The 22,326-nt window shown below is 31.1% G+C and overlaps 1 protein-coding gene across 2 annotated transcripts in view; it reads left to right on the top strand.

The window, feature by feature from the left end:
• The window catches only part of LOC117177498 (NADP-dependent malic enzyme-like), a 32,095-nt gene that overhangs the window by 7,188 nt on the left and 2,581 nt on the right, over nucleotides 1-22,326 (top strand). The window contains exons 2-3 of one of the 2 annotated variants that reach the window (XM_033368239.1): nucleotides 17,323-17,481; nucleotides 21,520-21,882. In XM_033368239.1, the coding sequence (XP_033224130.1) occupies nucleotides 17,323-17,481; nucleotides 21,520-21,882 (522 nt within the window). The remainder of the gene's footprint in view (nucleotides 1-17,322; nucleotides 17,482-21,519; nucleotides 21,883-22,326) is intronic. The other variant, XM_033368240.1, reaches the window with a different exon arrangement.

Here is a 22,326-nt window from a genome sequence, read left to right as displayed (position 1 = left end):
ATGCACTGAAAAAAATGGTTTCGTAGACTATTTATGTACAATGTTTAAAATGTTTTAAGTTTTATATTTTGGTTTCATTTAAAAAATGTAGTGATTGTAATAGATTTATAATCGTGAATAAAGTTAGTCACAACTGAGTAAGCATGCAAATAAACATGATAAATTCATTCTAGATGGTTCCTCAATAAATTAGAAATATGCTGTATCTCAACACCAGAGAGAAAAAAAAGATTTAAGTAGTATCAAATAGAAGAAACACAATAAAACTGGTTATCAAATATTATCGAATTATTGAATTTGTAAGCTTGAATTTACGCAGGTTTTAAATCATATTAAATACTTAAGTACGAAATGAACGAATTTTTCATTTTAATATTTTAAAGGTTCCAGCATTTTTGATGCGAGATTTGAATGGGATAGAATCTTTTTTGTGAGCCAAGCGTCAATAACCACATTCATCGAGACCTAAAAGTGCTAACACCAATTGTGTAACGCATTTTTTCTAAAAATTCGGGTTATAATGTTTTCTTCGCTTAATCCGTCCCGGGTCTTCGAAGCCCCAAAAATGAATAAAATATAGAGAGAAGAAAGAATGGAATCGTCCACATTTTTTATCTCTTGATTTTAGAGTCCCAAAATGAAGATCAAGTTTGTTAATCAGATTAATCCAATTAAAATTCAATAACTTAGAGCATTTTTAAAATTCAAAACCATTTTTTGTCACAAAGTCTGGTAGATTACAATAAGGGACTTTCAAATTATCTTAATTATATTTTTCAATTAACAGATTTAGAAGTTTCGATCTAAATTTTTGTATATCCAATATATTTATAATTGATCTCAATGAAATTTTTCCATTAGACCAAATTTCAAAAAGTGATAGCAATTTAAAAATTATGAACTTTTTTCTAATAAGAGATTAACAAGTTATTATTATGATTTATAGTTGATGTGGACAAAAATGAAAATGAAATATTGTTTTTAAAATTTATTCAAAACAAGTATGGTTACATAAGGAAGGAAGTGGTTTTTTCAAAGTAATTCCTGTTTGTAAAGATAAGAATGCGCTAAAATACCTTATCATCTGTCGACTTTAAACATGTTTTCATGTTCATTATTACAAATCATTTTTAACTTTCTATTTAATTTTCGAAATGACAGAATGATTGGAAATTATTATAAATTGTTCGTTGATAAATCCGCTTTCTGAAAAATATAAGTATTATAATAAAAGTAATCTGTTATTTTAAGTACTTTCATAATATAGAAGGGTGAAATAATAATTTCAATTGTTACTAAAAATCGATTTTTAATTATATATCTTAATCATTGTGATTATATAGTATAAGTTGATTAAAAAAATTGCTTTCTTAGTTATTTGCACATTTAATAATAAATTAGTCAAAATGGTACCGTAAAACTGGACTAAGCGGGTGGCGAGACTACTTTTCTAGTAAAATATTTAACATTTTCGCATCTATCAAAGCGTAAACGCTTGATGAGCGGACAAAGTCCAAAGTCCTACATTATTTGTACTATGTTCGTCGGTATCCAACAATGTTATTGAAACGTAATCTAAGGCGTTGCATAACTACAATGCCAGATGCAAGGTTAGTTATTGTTTATGGTGATTATAAAAGAAATTAGCTCGTGGGTCATTTGCCTTAAGCTGAATTCCTTTAATCTCCTTTCTCTCTCATTTTTAATTCGAATTTTTGTAACATGAACTTAGAGGTAGGCAAATAATAATCAAATTAATTAAAAGTGTTAAAAGATTAATTTGGATTTCAAGAAAGTTTTCCTACTGTTTTATATGGAACAGGAATAGTTTTTATAAATTAACATAAATATAATATATGCAAATATATAATATAATGTAACATAAATTATGTTGATTCCAATTATTTCTTCCTCGAATGTTTGGTCTCTTTTCGTCGTTGCTCTCGCTAGTTTTCTTTAATCTGGCCATTTTTCAATATACACAAAAACATGAAACCCTATCGATTCTTGAAATTGGAACTCATACATTCAATTCACGAGTTCCAATACTTATGTAAAATTTTTTGTACATTTTGTAAATAAATTGATGAATTGGCAGGAATTTTAATTCCATTGTTGGACTTTGGGACACAAACATATGCTCCTCTAATCAGTTAATTAAACATTTTAATGCATTCTCTGTTATTCGTCATATGTTTTTAGGATATTTATTTGATCAGCCTTTACCACCATAATTAATTTCAGTAATGAATTTAAGTAATTGATTTTGGATCCTGTTATAAGTTCAGCAGATGTACGGATTTTCAGTTTGGTTTCCGCTATATGATCATTTATTTCACTGTTTTTTTTTGTCACTTTTCAAATAGATATACATTTCCCATTGTGTAAGACAATACTCTGTTTGATACGATGCTTAGAATTATTTGATCGATTAATTGTACACTAAAACTTGGATTTAATAAGTTCGGATTTACTTCGTTCCTGGAATTGAAGTCCTCGGCATGTTGAAAGCAAATGCAAGCCGTGCCCGCAACCGAATTTAATTCCAAGTTTTAGTGTACCAATGTTATGCTTTGTAATGTATATGAATCTTCGTATGGTCACCTATCTATAATGGGCAACCCCATGCACTATTATTATAAATATTTATCTAATAATTAGTACAATTATTTTCTATAGAGTGGTCCACTAAAGAGGTAGTGATCCCTAGAGTTTTTAAGTTGCAACTTCAAAAAACCACTTTTTGAGAAAAACTCATTTGAAGTTGGCACGTGCCAATATAGCAATCGTGTTTTAGCTTTTTTATTTATAAACTAGTCGGTGTCGAAAGAAGTAATAATATAAAACTTCAGTTATAATATTAGTGCTTCAACTAACAACTCCAAAGCAGTTGTTTAAAGAATAATTGTATTAGAGAGGGAAAAAAGTAATTTACGTTAGGGCTAAAGAAGGTTATTTGAAAAGAGTATCAGATAGCCCCGACCACCGAGAAAATCGTAATCGATCCTATGGATATCGCAAATGATATCCTACATGGCGAAAATCTCGATATGCCTGGAATGTCCCAAGGATATCTCAGAATATCCTCAGGATATCCCATTAATGTCCCAATTTTATATGCTAAGGATGTTCCCAAGATATCCCAATTCCATAATTTATAGTATATTACTGGATATTCAGATGTATCTGATGCCAATTATATTTATATTCAATCGCATCAGTAAAATAAGAAATAATTTAACAATATTATGTATTTTTCCGGAGATTTTCTACAAAGTGCAACATTATAAAATACAATAATGGTAAAGTCCCCCCTAAAATCACTTTTAGGTAAATTTCATTATGGCTCTCAGTGTGCGAAAACTATCACGCAGTAATAAGTGACACTTTAACAAAAGTGAACAATTTCTCGAATATTCGTGCCCGATTACAATCCATTATCATTTATATTGTACAAATTAACGCGGTACATATTAACTCGATTGCTTTTTATCACAAAAATTGATTTTTCCGATGAAAAGTTTGATATTTAAACTGCACAATTTAGATGTAACCGAAATAACAGCAAACTTTAAAATGTTTAGAATTTGACTTCTTTTTTTTTATTTTAAGTAGACTGTAAATGGTTATAAAAGTCATTTGCGGTAATAATTTTATGATAATTATACTGACATAGGATTTTGAAAGAAACCCAATATTCGAGATTTGTATAACGTGGTTCTTATACACACGGATGTTTGTGGATCTTTATGTTTTCAGGTATTCTATATATTTTAATCAATATGCATTTCAGAAATATTGGATTCCATTGCCAAAAATGTGTATATCCCGCACAGGAAATTGAGTGGTTATCGTACGGGGCGGAAACCTCGACATCCTTGGAATATGCTACCGCTTTCCCGGGAGATTTTTGGGACATTTTTTCAGGATATCCGATATCCTGCCGAGATATCTGAGTGATATGCCAAGGATATCATGTTGTTGTGAGGGACTGAATACTTTTCTCATAATTTTTCCTTGAACACTTTTTTATCAATAATGTATGCGCTATACGGAAATTAATACCAATAATCGTAAATTTTAGACATTTTGGAAAAGCTTTAATACTTATACTTAAGAAAACAATGTAAAATAAGGAACTGTACGAACAAGCATATAACAATGGTTTAATGGTATTTTCAATAGACCAGACAAACGACCCATCAATGATGCAGATGACGACCAAGCGAAAAAAAATCCCCCAAAAAAACGCATTTAATAGAAATTGTGTAGATGAAATGCATAATAAATCTAAGGTTTTGTTCAATATATTATAGAAGTATATTTAATCATACTGATAAAAACAACTCACGGTTTATTAATAAGAATAATCTAAATTTCCTTCGATTTTTTTATTTTTATGTATAATAATTTTGTAATTTGAATGGAAGCAAAATGTTAGAACTACCCATTTTGACTTTTAGCCTGATTTTATCGTAACTGAACAAACAGAAATACATATTTCTAATGTAAAGCTTCGAGATTGTATTACATTGTTGAAAAAGAAAGTTATTTATTAGTTTTTGGCAGAAACAAATTGAATAGTGCTATAAATAAGAACATACGTAAAATTATTAAACGAAAATTACGGGCCACCTAGTTCAAGAGCAAATTTATATGTCCCAATTGAAACCAATCTGATATTTTTTGTAGTTTTTCATATATTTTATGATATTCTTGGTCTGCATTTCACAAATTGCACTTGTTTTCTAGAGACGAAATATGTACATAGAATTTCTTTTTAAGCTAATGACAGATATATCGTCCATCTACTATCGGCGGGAAAACTATAGACATCTGCCTTTGAAGCTTAACAACTCAGTCAAAAAAAAATGCTAGCGCAACAAAAAAACAGTCATTTAAAAGCTGAAAGTGTTCTACGTTAATGAGTTTAAAGACGTTTATGTAAAAAAATTTTTGTGCTTAGCAGACTGAAAAATGTAAAGAAAAGTAAGGATTTTTGGGTACATTTAAGAACAGTCAAGTTTAGAGCATTATTTCATATACAAGGGGCGATGGAAAAAATTTGAAAAAATTTATGAGTATGAGGAAAACTGTTGTGAACCAGTTGCAGTTGAGAAATTTGAAACATAATGAAAATTGTTACTTGAAAGTACAAAAATGTGTAGCTATATATATAACTGCAAACTGTAATGCATAGACTCTGTATTTATTTTCAATCGCACGTAAGGATGTGTTAGTCTTATTTCTTGTGAAAATCGCGATATTTTTAGACATTTTTTTGTTGGAAAACAAGTGACGCAGGTCCCTTTCTTTGACTTGTGGCCAGGTTCCATCCAAGCATTCAGAGCTAGGGGCCGAAGAATTGCACCAGCGGTCGGCAGTAAAACAAAAAATAAATAAATACAGAGCCTGTCAATTACAGTTTGCAGTTTGAATCGCTTTAATATCTGTATTAGAACTGAAGATAATATAGTTGCACATTTTTGTGCTTTTAAGCAACAATTTTTATTATGTTTTAAATTTCTCAACTACAACTGGTTAACAACAATTTTCCTTATACTCATGAATTTTTTCAAATTTTTCTCATCGCCCCTTGTATAAGAAATAATGCTCTAAGCTTGACTGTTCTTAAACGTACCCAAAAATCCTTACTTTTTTTTTACATTTTCAGTCTGCTAAGCACAAAAAAGTTTTTACGTAAACGTCTTCAAGCTCATTAACGTAGAACACTTTCAGCTTTTAAATGACTGTTTTTTTTTGTTGCGCTAGCATTTTTTTGACTGAGTTGTTAAGCTTCAAAGCCAGATGCCTATAGTTTTCTCGTCGATAGTAGTTGCATAAGGTTATACGTCACGCGTCGCCTGCAAGTAATATTTTAAACCATAGCAATTATGCATTACATCAGAAACGCCTAATGCACTTGAAGGGTCAGTTCCACGGTCCCATTCGAATGGATTGAAGTTTGATTTCCCATCGAAAATCCGAAATTGATATTTACATAGTGGGTCATTTTCTTATGGAGCGTGGCATATTTTTATTTGCGTAAACAGAGTTCGTTCTATTTTGCAAATATTGAAGTAGGTGCCTGACTGTATGCATTATCGAATCAGTGCATGGAAATGCATGGCTCTATATGTATATTCAAGAAATCGTCGGGTGAACTATATCGATCCTAGGTTTACGAAGGGTGGTCTCTGATTAGTCTCAGGAGTCAAGAAGCTTGGCTGGCAACCATATAGTTAGAACGGTCGTTCGTTCATTCTTGTTTGTCATGAACTGCAGATATCAAAGCACAACTCGAAATTCTGAAGTTTCTTGACCATGGAAAAGGATTGGTGGTCTCTAGTTCCAAACAAGGATCGTATTCCTCGTATTCCGGAAGCACTTCTGGCTATCGATGGACGGGTATTTTAATATCACCAATTCCTAACTATATATTGATCAATCATTTCCAGTCAAAAATTCCGTAACAAATGCTTTTTTAATTTTAAACTTTGTTTAAATTTTGTTGGTGTCGTCTAAACAGTTTAAACCAATGTTCCACTTCAAATAAATAAAGTTAAAAGGAAATGTAATTGAAGTCCGTATTCAGACCCATATTTCATTATGCCAAGTATACGCTTTACATTTTAGTGAAATAAAAATTACTTTATCACAGGTAAATATAGGTCTAAATTTGGACAAGTAACTGACTTTCCTGATCCAATTACATTTCCTTTTAGAGTTAAAACGCTATTTTTTATAGTAGGTTTACTTAATCCAGAAATTATTTTTGGTGGCCACTGAGAGGGTCTGCTCCTAATCTTATAACAGACTAGATAATAGTGACAGAATGTGTCTAACGTTTACTGCAAATTTTGTATAATTACTCGAGAATTCTTGTAAGATTTACAGAAAAACTATGCTATTCTTACTCATATAGCCGTAAGTAATTTGTAAAATATCTGAAAATTCTGTAATGATTAACGAACATTCTGTGACCCGTTACCGAAAATCTATGCGGTCAAATTTTTTTAATGATTAATAGTATTATTAATAGATTTTTTGCATGGATCAGAAATGTTGGAGAATTTGAAAACATGCAAAAAACCGAACAATCATCGTCAATTTGTATATTGATTATACAAACTGATGTTTTATTTTGAGTAAATCCTATTTTTAGTAGATACTGCAATCATTAGATAAGTGTTAATATCGGGGTCTGATTCAAAGTACATGAATATTAAAAAATTTTAATAATCAGTTTTCTGTTTCCAGAAAAAAAAGTTTCTTTTGGGTGATATTTTATACATTTTTTACAATTTTTTGAAATATTTTATAGAATCTATGTAACCGCTACAATTACATTTTGACTGTACTCATTTTAATTAAAAATTACAGTTCAAATCACCGTCTGAATTGGAGAAAACTTGCGCTTCGAGGAAAAAATTTTCCCTCCATTTTCTGTGAACTTGATTATATTTTTCGACAAAACACTTTTTCTTCGATTCAGCAACTTAATAGCTAGAAATCCAAGTTATTTTTCTTAAATTTAAAATTGGATTTTAAGTCAACGTCTCGGAGCTTACTGACATTTAAAATGTAAGAAATTTAAATGAGATAAAAATCAAATTGAAAATCCTATTCAACGTGCAATAATTAAGTTAATGTATAGAACTCCTAAAACTAAAACCAAGAATCAAACGAACCAATTTGCACAACCACCCTAAAATGCTCCTATTGCAATTCGAAAAAGATCCCCTTCCAATTTTTTTTAAACCTCTGGACAAAAATAAAAAAAGGGAAGAAAAATGTGAAGGCAACCAACGAAATCCCCTTTCTTTTATTTTTTATTTCTTTGATATTTTTAAATTTTATTATTATCAAATCACAGCACCCTTATCAAAGTACGAAAAATTTGAGCAGGCGAGAACAGCAACGAAACAACGATGCTCTCTCCTTGATACCGGAGAGTCAAGAGGTGTCAAGGTATCAAGGAGAGGGTATTGTTGTTTCTTTTCTATTCCTACTTGCTCCAATCTTTCTTACCTTGATATTGGTGCTGTATGAGTACCGAAACATTGGTGAATATTATTTATAAATGTTCGTTTATTTTTATTTGATAATAATGAAAATAAAAAGACGAACGAAATAAAAAAAAAGAAGGACGGGGATTTGGTTGGTTGCCTTCTCATTTTTCTCTTTTGCTTCCTCATAGAAGAAGCTTTGTATTTTATTTTTGCTCAGAGATTGTGAAAACAAGTTTTTTTTGTTGATGGATCTTTGTTTGCATTGCAGTAGGAACATTTTAGGGTGGATATCCAAATTTGGACGTTGGATTCTTGGTTTTATTTTCAGGAATACTATACATCTACTGACATTTTCCAATGAAAATTCTAACACTCCAAAAAATGTCTGGTTATATATGCCATTACTATTAAGCACTAATGAATCATAGAAACGTAGTTTTATGTTTATCTACATTGAAAATTAGCATTTTGAGAACGATTATTATCTTTTCTGAAAAATTGTTGAAGTGTCAGTCAATCAAGTATTACGTAAGGATTCTGAGAGGGATGGGGGGACTACACATTATTTTTGTATATTCGTATTAATCTCAAAATTCTTATGATTTTGACTGCATTTTTTTAGTGTAAATTTGTTTGCTTTGATAACCTCATTTTTATCACGATTTCAATGATTCAATCATTTATTTTCAAAACTGCAGGAGGTAAAGTTTTAGAGAACCTTTTTGCATGAATCACCACCTTGATTATTCTATGAATTTATTTAAATTTGAGAGCTAAAGGGCTTTCAATTATGATATCCAAGTCACGTTTTTTTGCGAACAATTTTTCCAATATAATTTGTGTGTGTGTGTGAAATGGTTTGGAAAGTCTAATAGATGTCTAGATTTTTTATCAGGCTTGATTTGTTGAAAATATAGGAGATAAAATTGTTTACGTACTAATTTTTTAATGTTTGATGAGTATAGTTGATATTGCCTGAACTTTCATTCCGTAAGTCATTGACAGACTTCTTTTCTCTTTTGATGATTACCACGATTTCTTGCAGTCTTTGTAATACAGATTAAGCATATATGACACACGAATGAACAATGTGGAAAATAATGGGAATAATCGCTTATTCTAATTATTCTACAATTTCACCATTTCTGAACCAATTTATGATTCAGACAACAAAACGATTGGGTCGCTATATATAGAACCAACAAAATATGTTGTTATACCCTAACAATATTTCGATTCTTTTAACAACATTTTTGTTTACCTAGCAGAAAAATTAACTTGGTTTAAGAAATACAGTCGCCTCTTGAATCAAGCTGCTAAAATTTTAACCTACTGTACGTGTTACATAAGCTAAAGGAGGCCCAAAAAGTAGATGTTTTTAAATCTCTCAAACGTTATACATGTTATTTAGCAAAACTGTGTATTATATAGAGCCCGTTATTTTTCTTTGGCTGTTAGCTTTGATTTTATCAAATAAAAAAAATAAGAGAAAAGTTTTATTAAAATAACCAAAATATTTTGGTACTTCTACAGAAACTATTACAGAAACTACAGAAACATTTGCAGCCAAACAACGCATGCTGTCAAAAAAAGTCAAGAGAAGAAAAACGTTGATTTTTGAAAGCCCTACAAGATCGTGATAATAGATTTTTTGATTTGGTCGAAAGTTGAAAAATCAAAATTTGATCGTACCTCAACTTTTTGAAACCACATTTTTTCAAGATTTTAAAATTCTATGACCGGTTATTCATAGTAATCAGAAACCCAAACAATTTATCCTAATGACTTTTTTCTATGAAAAGAAAATTATCAGAGTTAGAGCATTTTCTAAATCCAAAAAAACAAACTAAAATGAACATTGAAGTCAAACAATGCATGCTATGAAAAAAAGTCAAGAGAAGAAAAACGTTGATTTTTGAAAGCCCTACAAGATAGCCATAACAACTTTTTTGATTTGGTCGAAAAATTGAAAATTCGTAATTTGATCGTACCTCAACTTTTTGAAACCACATTTTTCCAAGATTTTAAAATTCCATGAACGGTTATTCATAGTACTCTGAAACACAAACAGTTTACCCTGATGACTTTTTTCTATAAAAAGAAAATTATCAAAGTTACAGCATTTTCGAAATCCAAAAAACAAACTAAATTGAACATTTTAAGCCAAATAACGCATGATATGAAAAAAATTCAAGAGAAGAAAAACGTTGATGAATAATGAAAAATTCAAAAATTCCATTTTTTGGTCAAATTATGCAAGATACGAAAAAATGAAAAAGCTCAAAATGCGCGCCCTTGAAAGAACCACAAATTTATAATGAATCACTTTTCGATATAAGCTACAAAAAAAATGAGACAAAAATTGTTCATTCAAAAAAAAGCTATAATTTTTGATAGGGCACGTAGTTTTTGCTTTAGTCGCAAAAAATATCATTCAAAATAAAAATATTAAATTTGTTTGAAAAAACGACAGAAGGTATGAACTTAAATTACCAGACAAAAGTTATTCGCTTAAAAAGATCTATAAATTTATTATTAATCATTTTTCGATTGGACGAGTAGATCTTCTTTTAATCGTAAAAAATAAGATAAAAAATGCAAAAATGAACTTTTTGGAAGAAGCACAGAAAAGACGAAAGAGGATATAGGCTCCTATATAGGACCCTATATAGGTTCCTGTATTAGACCCTATACAGATGCGCAGTAGTTTTTATTTAATCGTAAAAAACATTAAAAATAAAAAATTAGAAAAGCAAGGAAATAAGAATTAGTATGATTCAATTTTTATGCATATTATGAATTGTAATGATATACATTTATTGAAACGATACATGTTTCAGGGCAGCTTAGAATACAATTTAAAGCAAAATAAGAAACAAATACAAATGCTCGTTAAAGCCAAAAGAGCTTTAACAAAAGAGAGTTCAAATTCACACAATTACAGTTGTCGGTCCGTTCACCTTTGATTTTAAAAGGTCTGTGCCCGAATGCGGAAGAAATGCAAAGACCAAGTGCGGAGTGCGATTGCCATCAGTCGCGTCCCGTAAGTGCCCTCAAACTCTATTTTAACGAAAGAGAATTCACAATTACAAAATTACAGTGGTGGATGTTTTGAGTCTTAATTTTAAAATGTTTGCGCAAGAATGTGCGAAAATATAAAGACCGAGAGCGTAGCCCAAGGTAAATACATAATCGAGCGTGAAGCGCGAGATAAATGTACAATCGAGCGCGAAGCGCAAGATAAATACAACATCGAGCGCGATGTTATCTATAGAGTCATTCACAAAATGTGATACATTTTTCAGGAACTCTCCCCTTCTTCGGCCCTGCATGATACTTTTTCCATTAGGCTTGACATGGAGAATGAATCAATATATATTTAAAAAAGTTAAACAACCACCGCTGGGTCCTATTGGGAGCAAGTGTCATCTATGAAATTTACACCGGCTCCCAGTAAAACCTCGGTAAATCACATCTATGCGATCCCAATAATCGACGTTTCTACGTCGGAACTATTAGGATCTACGTTGGATCCGACATCCGACCAAACTTTAATTAGTTTCAGAAATTCCGTTGAATTTCACCAAATAAACTGGTTCGTTAACTTCAATCTCTCATGTACAAATTACATACTTTCATTTCATAACGTTTTATGTGCCAATTATTTCAAACGCAAGATGCGTTGTTTTAATTTGGATATTATTATAAGTCTAACCAACTTTTTTCATTTTCAATATATTTTATGCTAGAGGTTTTGTCGTTCCATTGAAAATGACCATACTTTGATGAATAAACAGTATTGTTTATGCATCAAAGTGTGGTCATAATGAATGATTAATTTCAAATAAAAAACAAAGTGCAATCCTTACCCCGATTCCAGAGTAATATTTAACTACGACAAAAATTACCGCCACGTGGTAAGATTTACTTACCCTATTAAGTATAGTTGCCATGTCAAATCTATTGTATCTTCTTTTGCTTCGATGCCGGAAAAATCAACTTGACCCACTTGAAAGTTGCTGGAAATAAAAATTCACTTCTGTTTTTCTGTGTTACAATTTCACAATCATTGCCAAAAAAAGATCATATTTTCTTTGAAGATGTATTTTTTCTGATAAAATTTAATTTTAAAAACCTTTGAATTGAAAGATGTTGGCAATGCTGGCAATGACATAGTCCCTGAGGCATCAAAGATCAATTATTCTTAGTCCTTCGGCGAATTCGATACAGATCGCAGAATTTATTACCTCCGGATATACTTTGCTTCTCTTACTCAGTTTATTACGCAATTCGAATCAAAGGAAAAAATTCTTTTCAGACATTTTCATATAACTGGTTATTGGTTTTTATAAGTCATAGCATATCCCAGTTTTGTATTTACTTTCACAATTTTGAATCAGATTAAATTAAATTAAAATTATTTTCATATTGAATGTAATAGATTGTATGATTTTAAATAGACTTTTTCAAGTAGGTCTAATCGATTTTAGTCTATTTGTTTCCATTATTTGTTTTTACATTGTTGAAAGTTGCAGACAATGACCAACAAAGTTTACTAGAATATAAAAGTAAAGTTTTTGCTAGAATTTGAAAAATTACAAAATTCCACTAGTAATTGAAAATTTTTACAAACCGATCTGCTTTCTATCTCGAAACATATGCGTTATTACTAAAAAAATGTGCACGCAGCATCGATCAAATACATCGAGATATTCTGAGTTCAACTGACTTTTTCATCAAAACAAAAAGACTGAGATTTTCATTAAGGGGTTAAAACACTGTAGAATTTTTTTTTGCTTAAAAGGTGTTTTAGGGTCTTAAAAATTATATACCAAAAGATGGAGGGCGGAAAAATGCCTAAATGACCAAATTTTCAATTCTGCTACAATGCCTCTCAGGTATATGCCACCGTGATTTTAGAGTATTTAAAACTTTAAACGCGTATTTCTCTAAACCAACTATTTTGAACTAACTGGAAACATAACTCGAACAAATTCTCACCGATCGCACCATGTCGCAAAAAATCAATATATCGGGGGAAAACCTACCCTCGTCTCTTGCTGTTGCTCTATAGAATCGAAAAAACTTTGGTTTTTTGAGCCAGGTCAAAAATTGCGGGAGGTAGGTACCCGTCCGTGGACACCTTAACAAAAATCTGCCCGCTTCGCGGGTACATTCTCATCGCGCGCTGGGCGCGCGGCTCGCAAGTTTGAGCGCGCCTAGGGCGCGCGACGGCTGCATCTCGCGCTTCGCGCTCGAACATAATTACACCTCGCGCTTCGCACTCGGATATTTATTCTTTGCATTTGGAATGCTTGAAAAAAACTTGATCAAAAAGATCTCTTTTAGATGGCAATATTTATATGCGTCTTCATATTCTGAATTGTCTACTTAATTAAGTATAGTCAAAGATTAAGTTTCTCAAAGCTCTGTAGGCTTTGACGTACACATTCTCATCGTGACACTCGCGCTGCGCCCTCGATTTCCGACAGACATTTGTAAACAGGTTTTGTTGGATTTTTTTTCTCGTAACTTTCGTCGTTTTTCTACACATTTTTTTTTATCTTACTTTTTTCAACGTTATTTTTCACGAATAAAACAAAAAGTACGCGTCCTATCAAGAACGGATTCTTAACTAAATTGTAGATTTTTTTTTTGGGATAACCATTTTTGTTAATTCATCTTTTTTTGTATCCTAACTAGTTTGTCCACAAAATGGAATGTTTTATATTCCATTATTTTTTGTGCAATCAAACTTTGAATTTTCGATTTTTGAAGAAAATCCAGAAATGTGTTATGATAATCTTGTAGGGATTTTATAAAGAAATGTTTTTCTTATTTTGACTTTTTTCATATCGTGCGTTTTTCGGCTTCAAATTTTGATTTTCGGTTGATTAAAAAAATTTTTTAAACGCCGTAACTCTGAGAATTTTCTTTTTATCGGAAAAAGTCATTAGGATAAATTGTTTATTTTTTTCAATACTACAAATATCCGTACATAGAATTTTCAAATTCAGAAAAAGTGGTCTTAAAAATTTTCAAAATGCGCTCACTTTTTGAATTTTTATCAAAAATTGCTGGTTACCGAACTCGTCCTTTCTTTTAGGACCTAGAAAAAGTGTGCCAAAGATGGATTTGATTCGTTCAAATTTTTCGAGAGTTATCTTGTTTACGGACGGACGGCCGGACGGACAGTCAGAGAGACGCCATCGTGAAAACCTGATTTTCGGATTCAGGGGGTCTCGAAACGTGGAGATCCGTTGAAAAAGTGTGATGTCAAATTTCCGACAATTCTAATACTTTCTCAATCATAAATGATGAGAATGTAAAAAAAGGCGCCGACGGAGAAATGCTGCGCTGCCATCATTTTGTCATGAGCGAATTTGCAAAAAATATTCTCTGTACTTTATTATTACTATTATAACTTCCATTTTACAAAATTTTGATTGATCTCTTTATTGAGCCAAAAAAACATCACATACTTTTTCGTGCTCTACAGTGATTTAACCCCTTAAGATCTTTGAAAAACTTAAATTTTTCCATTAGACGAATTTCATAAGAAATTCTTCCATAAATAACATTATCTTTTCTTTATAATAGTTATTCAATTCAATTTTCAGTATTAATAGCTCAAAGTTGAAAGCTTTTTGCCTTGTGGGTGTTCAAGTATTACGTAAGAATTTTTTTAAAAATTGGAACCCCCTCCATTCCCTTCTATAAGTATCCGTAAGAAATGTTTAACCCACCCCCCCTCTCTTTTTTTGCTGAAAGTAGATTTCTATCGAAAGAGACAAAAAACCTTTAATCTACTGAAAAATATTTTATGGTGACGTGATAGTTGTACTTGAAGTGGCGACTAGATTTAAAACTATAATTTTTGAGAATCCTCTTCCCCCTTTGTAAGGCTTTTCCTATATTAAGTGTATGTAATTTTAACATTGACATTACGTTTTATTGCCCCCCTCCAGCCTGCTTAATTTAGGGTTAAACGTCCAATGCGGAATCTTACGTAAGATCTCTCTCATAGAAACAGTAAGCAATGTTTTAATTTTGAAGTTTTTTCTAAGGGTTTTGTCTACAGGTTCGGACAGAAGCCACGCCCTATTTCTGTTTTAACTCTCTGTTCCCTGAAGCCGGTCGGTACGGGCAGAGTCGACTGTATTATAAACGTAATACATTTTTTTAAGTAAAAACTAGATAATTTTAGTAAAACTAGATTTCTGAATAAAATTAATGACTTAAGTGGGTTTATTATTAGTATATAGGCATGTTTGATAAATAAGAAAAATTTTATACCACTGAAGTCATTCATTTTACTCAGAAGGTTAGTTTTTACTTTTAAATTCTTTGCGATCATACACCGTTCACATTACCTGAGGTGTGAGCCAGGCTAAGATTAAGCTGATTGATGCCTTTTCTGCTCGCTCACCGTGATAGTACTATATAAATAATTTTTAGTGTCAATTAATCGATTTTAAGAAAATGTAAATACTTCTTCCACTTATTTCTCGAAATTAGTTGACTCATTTACATACTTCATTTTTCTTTTAAAGTCTTACTCCCTAAATTTATACATTTTAAGAAAATAATAATCCCCATTTTTTATCTGACATTTTTTTGAACTGGAGCCAGACTTTTAAATTATATGATCTTTAAAACTTAAAAAAGAAAAAACTGGAGGTGTTTTTTAAAAGAAAAAAAAACAAATAAGTTTAAAGTTTTTAAATGTTAAAATATAGTATATTTCGAGTACCAAAGTTTGTAAAGTTTAACAAATTTCAAATAGTTAATTTTTCAAACTTTAAAAAGTTTAAAACCTCACATTTTTGCTACATGAAAAAATTGTTCTCCATATTTTATTTTTCTTAAAAAAAGTATTTCAGGATTTGATCAAAAGAACATTGGGGGCATTTTTCTATTTAATTTGACATTTGAGGGCGTAAGGACTTAAAATTTTGTTAATCTAAGTAAATTTGGTATTTTTTAAACCTTTTTAATCTTTAACTGGCACTATGGATAAATATTAACCCAAAAAATCTTTGAGCTCAAAATAAGCGTACTAAATTCGATAAAATTTACCATTATGTGGTGACATTTACCCGTAGTTGACATCACTAACTGAAGATACAATAGGTGAGCACAGAGCGACATGCGTCAGTGTACGTTGGGCAGTCGCTTGAAGTAGACTCCAAAAATTTTAGGGGTATTAATTACCTCGTGTGCCATCAGTGAACAAAAAAGTAATTTTTTTCAAAAAATGTTTGCTAATTATTTTTGTGATTTTGGATAAATTTCCAACGTAAGTTTATCATCGGAAGTAAAATACAATTTTTTTATTCATTATTTCATAGTTTCATTTTTTTTTTAGATGGCACACGGAGAAAACGATATCGCAAGAATTGCAATATATACCGTAATTCCTGCGCTATATATCGCAATTGTCACATTATGATAGCGTAAAATCTTTATATCGTACATTGCAAGATTTTAATTATATTATTATTTTATTATATTATATGTACGAGGGTTCTAGTAGTGTCTAGGCGATGTTAGTGCATTATAATATCCTATAGCCTTTTATAAAAAGCTCCGGAACCTGCTTGTGCGTTATCATATTGCGCTTTATTTCAAAGAAGAGGTTTTGCGATATCATTGTGCGATATCTTTTTCTCCGTGCAGAAAGTCTAAATTGGTCTGTTGCTCATGCTGCATTTTAACACAAAAAAATTAATTTGAATATTGAAAAATATGATGTTTGGTTTTACTAAAAAATCGAGGTTTCATTTTGAAAAGTAAATACCTTTTTTGGAAGCATTTGACTTTAAAAAACATACCCTAAACTACATTAGATCTTTTTTTGGTGCAAAAAACAATGAGATACCGGCTGCGCAAAACTCATTTGAACGCGTTGGGATCTAAACCTAGTTTGCCAGTTACGGATATTGGTACCAACAGTGTCAGTTCAGGGTTGACCTCATAAGATTTTGATAAGAGGTTGACCTCATAAGATTTTTCTGTCAAAAAATATATTTTTTAATTTTAATGTACACAGTGTATTTATAATTCATAAGCACAATTGCAATTTTACAACCAGTGGCGTAGCCGCGAGGGTGGCTTGGGGGCTCAAGCCCCTTACGAAATTAAGTATTTTCATTATTCAATTCCCTTTCCCCCCACTGTTTGCTTATACTAAAACCCGAAGCCCCCTCCGAAAAAAAATCGAAGCCCCCCCCCCCCCCCCCCCCGAAAAAATCCTGGCTACGCCACTGCTTACAACTGAAGTTTATTTGAATTATTTTTTTTTCTTTAGGGAATGGCCTTTTCAATCGAAGAGAGGCAAACTCTTGGGATCCATGGTCTTCTTCCAGCGGCTGTGAAAACTCAAGATGAACAACTGGAACTTTGTCGACTGAATCTGGATCGCTATACAGATGACCTCTCCAAATATATTTATCTTATAAGTTTACTGGTTAGTATCCATACATAAATCCTAGTTTATGCGAAAAGTTTTAGGTCATTTTTCATTGAAAAAATTAAAAATCTTTTGAAAATAGTACACGGAGGGAAATTTCTAGAGATTAATTCACGGAAGCACGTGAGTTTAGAGCTGCAATTTTTACGTGATTTAAAGTCTCGGGGTCTGTGATCTAAAAGCATAGAATGCGAGGCCTGAGAACAAAGACGCGTGGCCTAATGCCTGAAACTTCGAGACGTATGCTTTAAAAGCAAGTGTTCCGAAATCTTAGTTCTCGTACCAAAGCGTAATAAAATCAAGGAGTAGTGCCGTGAATTAATCTTCCGAAATTTCTCTCCATGTACTTAAATAAAAAATCAGACCGTCTCGCGGGCACATTCTCATCGAGCGACGCTCGCTTCGGTCACAAGTTTGAGCGCGCCTATGGCGCGCGTCTATTGTATCTCGCGCTTCGTGCTCGGACATAATTAAACCTCGCGCTTCGCGCTCAGATATTTATTCTTTGCATTTGGAATGCTTGAATGAAACTTTATCAAGAAGATCACTTTTAGATCGCAGTATTTATATGCGTCTTCGTATTCTGAATTTTCTACTCAATTAAGTATAGTTAAAGACTAAGTTTCTCAAAGCTTTTTAAGCTTTGAGGTACACATTCTCATCATGACACTCGCGTCACGCTCTTGATTTTTGATAGGAATTTGTAAATCTATATTTTCTGAACCACCTTAAAATAATTAAAAAACTACAATCCCTTTTTCAGACATTTTTCTCTATCTCGCGTTGTTATGCTAAGAATAAGATTTAGGTTCTCATATTATTTTTTATGGATAAAGCGGAATATCCTAAAAGTGTTCTTTTCGATTTTTTACGTATCTCGCGTCTTTAATGTTATTTTTCATGAGTAAAACAAAAAGTGCGCTTCCTATCAAGAAGTTATTTTTAACGAATTTGTAGATTTTTTTGGGATCACAATTTTTGTTCATTTATCTTTTTTTTGTATCCTATAAACTTTGACCAAAAAATGGAATTTCTGATTTTTCATTATTTTTTGCGCAATAAAAATGGGAATTTTCGATTTCCCGATAAAATCTATAAAATTGTTATGATGATCTTGAAGGGCTTTCAAAAAGCAATGATTTTCTTCTCTTGACTTTTTTACATGTCAGGTTTTGTTTTGCTTCAAATTTCGATTTTCGTTTGATTTAAAAAATTTTTAAAATGCTATAACTGAGAATTTTCTTTTTATCAAAAAAAGTCATGGGGATAAACTGTTTGTCTTTCTGAGCACTATGAATAGCCGTAGATAAAATAAAAAATAAAAATAAAACAATGGTCCCAAAAAATTTTTAAATGCGCTAACTTGTAGAGTTTTTATCCAAAATGTCTGTTTAACAAACTCGTCCTTTGTTTTAGGACCTAAAAAAGTGTGCCAAAGATCGATCTGATCCGTTCATTTCTTTTAGAGTATCGTGTTTACGGACGGATGGCCGGGCGGACAGACAGACGCCATCGTGAAAACTTGATTTGCGCATCCAAAGTTCTCGAAGTGTGGAGATCCGTTGAAAAACTGTGATGTCAAATTTCAGGCAATTCTAATACTTTCTCAATCATAAATGATGAGAATGTCAAATTTCAAATTTACGTTGATGAGGGTTGTACATGAAACTTTTACTTTGTTCATTAATTTTTATATAACTGTACAGAAATTATTGTTTCATTTTTTATTTCATAGGTTATTTATTTTGAGATATAAACAGAATAATAAACATAATTATTTATCGGGTATTGCAAATTTTTTATTCATATCTGTAGAAATTGCTACATGTTTTTAAATACAAAATTGTGAAATAGACTTCCAAAAATATTCTCGTACTCGCTGTAGTTACTTTATTGGAAATTGATGAAATTTTTGTTTGCCTTAGAAAGAAGTATTTTGCCCTACATATAGTCATTTGCGTGAAATTTTGGCTATTACTTTTACTAAAAGTAGAACGTAATGTCAACATTTCTTTACTGTCATTGTTCTTTATGTACAAGGACTCGTCATTATGATGTAACTCGATTTTTAATTTCGTTTTTAATACCTGCAAAATTTGCTTGTCATGGAACTTGAAAGTTGACTCATAAGAATAACTCGGGCATAAAGTGCTTGTTCATTCCAGAACGAACAACAAATTATTATTGAATTCTATTTTGATGCCTTACCTTTTTCTAGTTCGTAAGTCCCATTTTTATTTTCACAGCAGTGAATTTTAATTGGTTCAATTTGAGAATTCTTAAATTAAAAAGCATTTAAATTTGAAAGCATATAAATTTGCAACTCCGGAAATCATGGAATTATATTTGAAAGTAAAATGTAATATGTAACTAAAAGTGACGTATTCACTTTTAGTTATTCTTTTTTTTTCTTCTCCCGTCCTTCTTACTATGTATTTCCATATGGGGTTTAAATAGAAATAATTTCACACCTTTCAATTTAAAACTTAGGCTAACAGTATTAGTTAAAATTTGAAGCAGGGAAAGATACACCTTGGTTTGTCCACTTTTTGACGAAATTGAGTTTTCTTCAAAAATCATACTTTCTTACCCTTTTACAGCTATTTCAGTGAAATAAATAAAAATATATATTTCATATGGTTTTCTTAGTGATTCGTAAACTACTTTGATTTAAACTGCTAGGGAAAGGTAAACGGTGCTAAGTTCACTGCCATTTGCATCAGATTATTACATTACAAATGTAGCATAATCTAATTTTCATACACTCGTTACGAAACAAATCCATCTAACTACAAAAAAAAAAAATGTATAAAATTAGGTTGATTGGACTTAGCACCGCCTAGCATTCCTCGCTTCAATTTTAGATGAAGTGTTAAAAAATTTACTTGCTTAATACACAATCTGGAAATTTAGTAATTTTAAATCAAAAAGAATATTATTATTAGGGATATACTTTCTAATTCAAAAAACTCATAAAATTAATAATTAAAATTGAAAACTATATACATTTTTCAATCAAGTCAGATTAAATCAGGACTAAAAATGGGCAAATTTTTAGTTGGAAGCGTTCAAAACAAAGTATTTCCAATTGAAGACGTTGATAATTCAAAATTCATTTAGGTATATAGTTGGTCAATTTCAATTTAGAAGTTTCCACAATTATCAAATTTAACGCTAAAAACTGATTAATTGAAAAATGAACAAATTTAAATTAAATTTTTCTGCATATTAGCAATTTTAGCCTAAAAATTGAAATAATTTGAAATGAACATTTTTTAAATTCGAGTTTTTAACATTGAACATTTTTTTGAACCATTACAATTCGAAATATTCTAAATTGAGGTAGTTGAAATTAAGCAAATTCAATATTTAATGTTAAGATGTAGTTAATAAATTACGTAAAAAGTTTAAGTTTATAAATTTTTGACTTCTCACCGATCCAAACAAAATTCTTTTTTAATTTATGACTGGCCTCTACACCGTTTTCAATTGAAAAATGCCAAATTGTAACATTTCACATTAAAAGTTGAAAAAGTGAGCAATTTTAAGTTTGAAACGCTCTGTTTGAATTAAGAGTTGCAGCATTGTTTGTCCTTGAATTTAAATCCTTATCAATTGCACATTTATTATTAAGAAATTGAATTCTCAATATTTAAGCAATCAATTTGTAAAAATTTTAAATTGAAAAACTATGAACCAAAAATATGGCTTTGCCAAAAAATTAATTAGCAGTGGTATATTTAAAACAACCAAGTAGGTTCGATCAACTGCCCATTTGTTTCAGTGAAGACAATTTTGAAGTTTAAAATTTAAAAGTCAGACTAATTTATATATTAAATTCCTCAGAATTGGTCATTAACAATTAATGAAAATTTTTACCAGTTTTTTTAATCATCCTTCGGTCACTGTAAGAATTCAAATAATTACTTTTCCAGTTTTCCTATGAAATAAGTAATAGGAATAACATGTAAAATTATGTAATTGATTGTGCGATAAGAAATTCTTTTGTATAGAATTTCTATTACATTTCTTCAGGATCGTAACGAGAAGTTATTCTACCGCTTTTTGGGAGAAGATGTAGAAAAAATGATGCCTCTAGTTTACACACCAACTGTGGGACTCGCATGTCAGAAGTTTGGTCTCATCTATCGTAGACCCAGAGGACTTTTTATCAGTATCCACGATAAAGGCCACGTTTATGATGTTCTGAAGAATTGGCCAGAACACGACATTCGTGCAGTCGTGGTCACAGATGGTGAACGAATTCTTGGCCTTGGAGACCTAGGTGCACATGGAATGGGAATCCCCATTGGAAAATTGTCCTTGTATACTGCCTTAGCTGGAATTAAGCCTCATCAGTGCTTGCCCGTTACGCTGGACGTGGGCACAAATACACAGGTGTGTTCCATTAAAGATGATAATATAAGATAAGATTTATTTAGATATACCATTTTTTTTCAAGAAGTATCAAATAGATGAAGCTTCTACTCAAATTTTGCCAGAAATGAAGCCATCCTAATATGTGAGCTTTTGAACCTCCAAAAATAAATGTATTCCACATAGTATGAAGTTTAAAAAAGATATATAAATTATGGAATACAAAATACAACGAGATAAGACCAAAATTGCAATTTTTGCAGTATGATCAGAAAAGTATTCTACGATAGAAGCATGTGACCTCCAATTTTTAAACCTGCTTTCTTTGAAACCATCTGAAAGGTTGTGATCCTATCATTTTTAAATTTTTCAACTGTAAATGTTAACATTGATATAATATTTCAATTTGAAGAAGAATTTATTCCCGTCTATAAACATGGAAACCATCTTAAATTTTAAGGTCTT

This window comes from Belonocnema kinseyi, chromosome 7 (assembly GCF_010883055.1).
Source record: "Belonocnema kinseyi isolate 2016_QV_RU_SX_M_011 chromosome 7, B_treatae_v1, whole genome shotgun sequence".
In the NCBI taxonomy this organism is placed as follows: Eukaryota; Metazoa; Arthropoda; class Insecta; order Hymenoptera; family Cynipidae; genus Belonocnema; species Belonocnema kinseyi.
The sequence above is the reverse complement of the archived record's forward strand: the minus strand, read 5'-3'. Positions and strand labels throughout refer to the sequence as shown.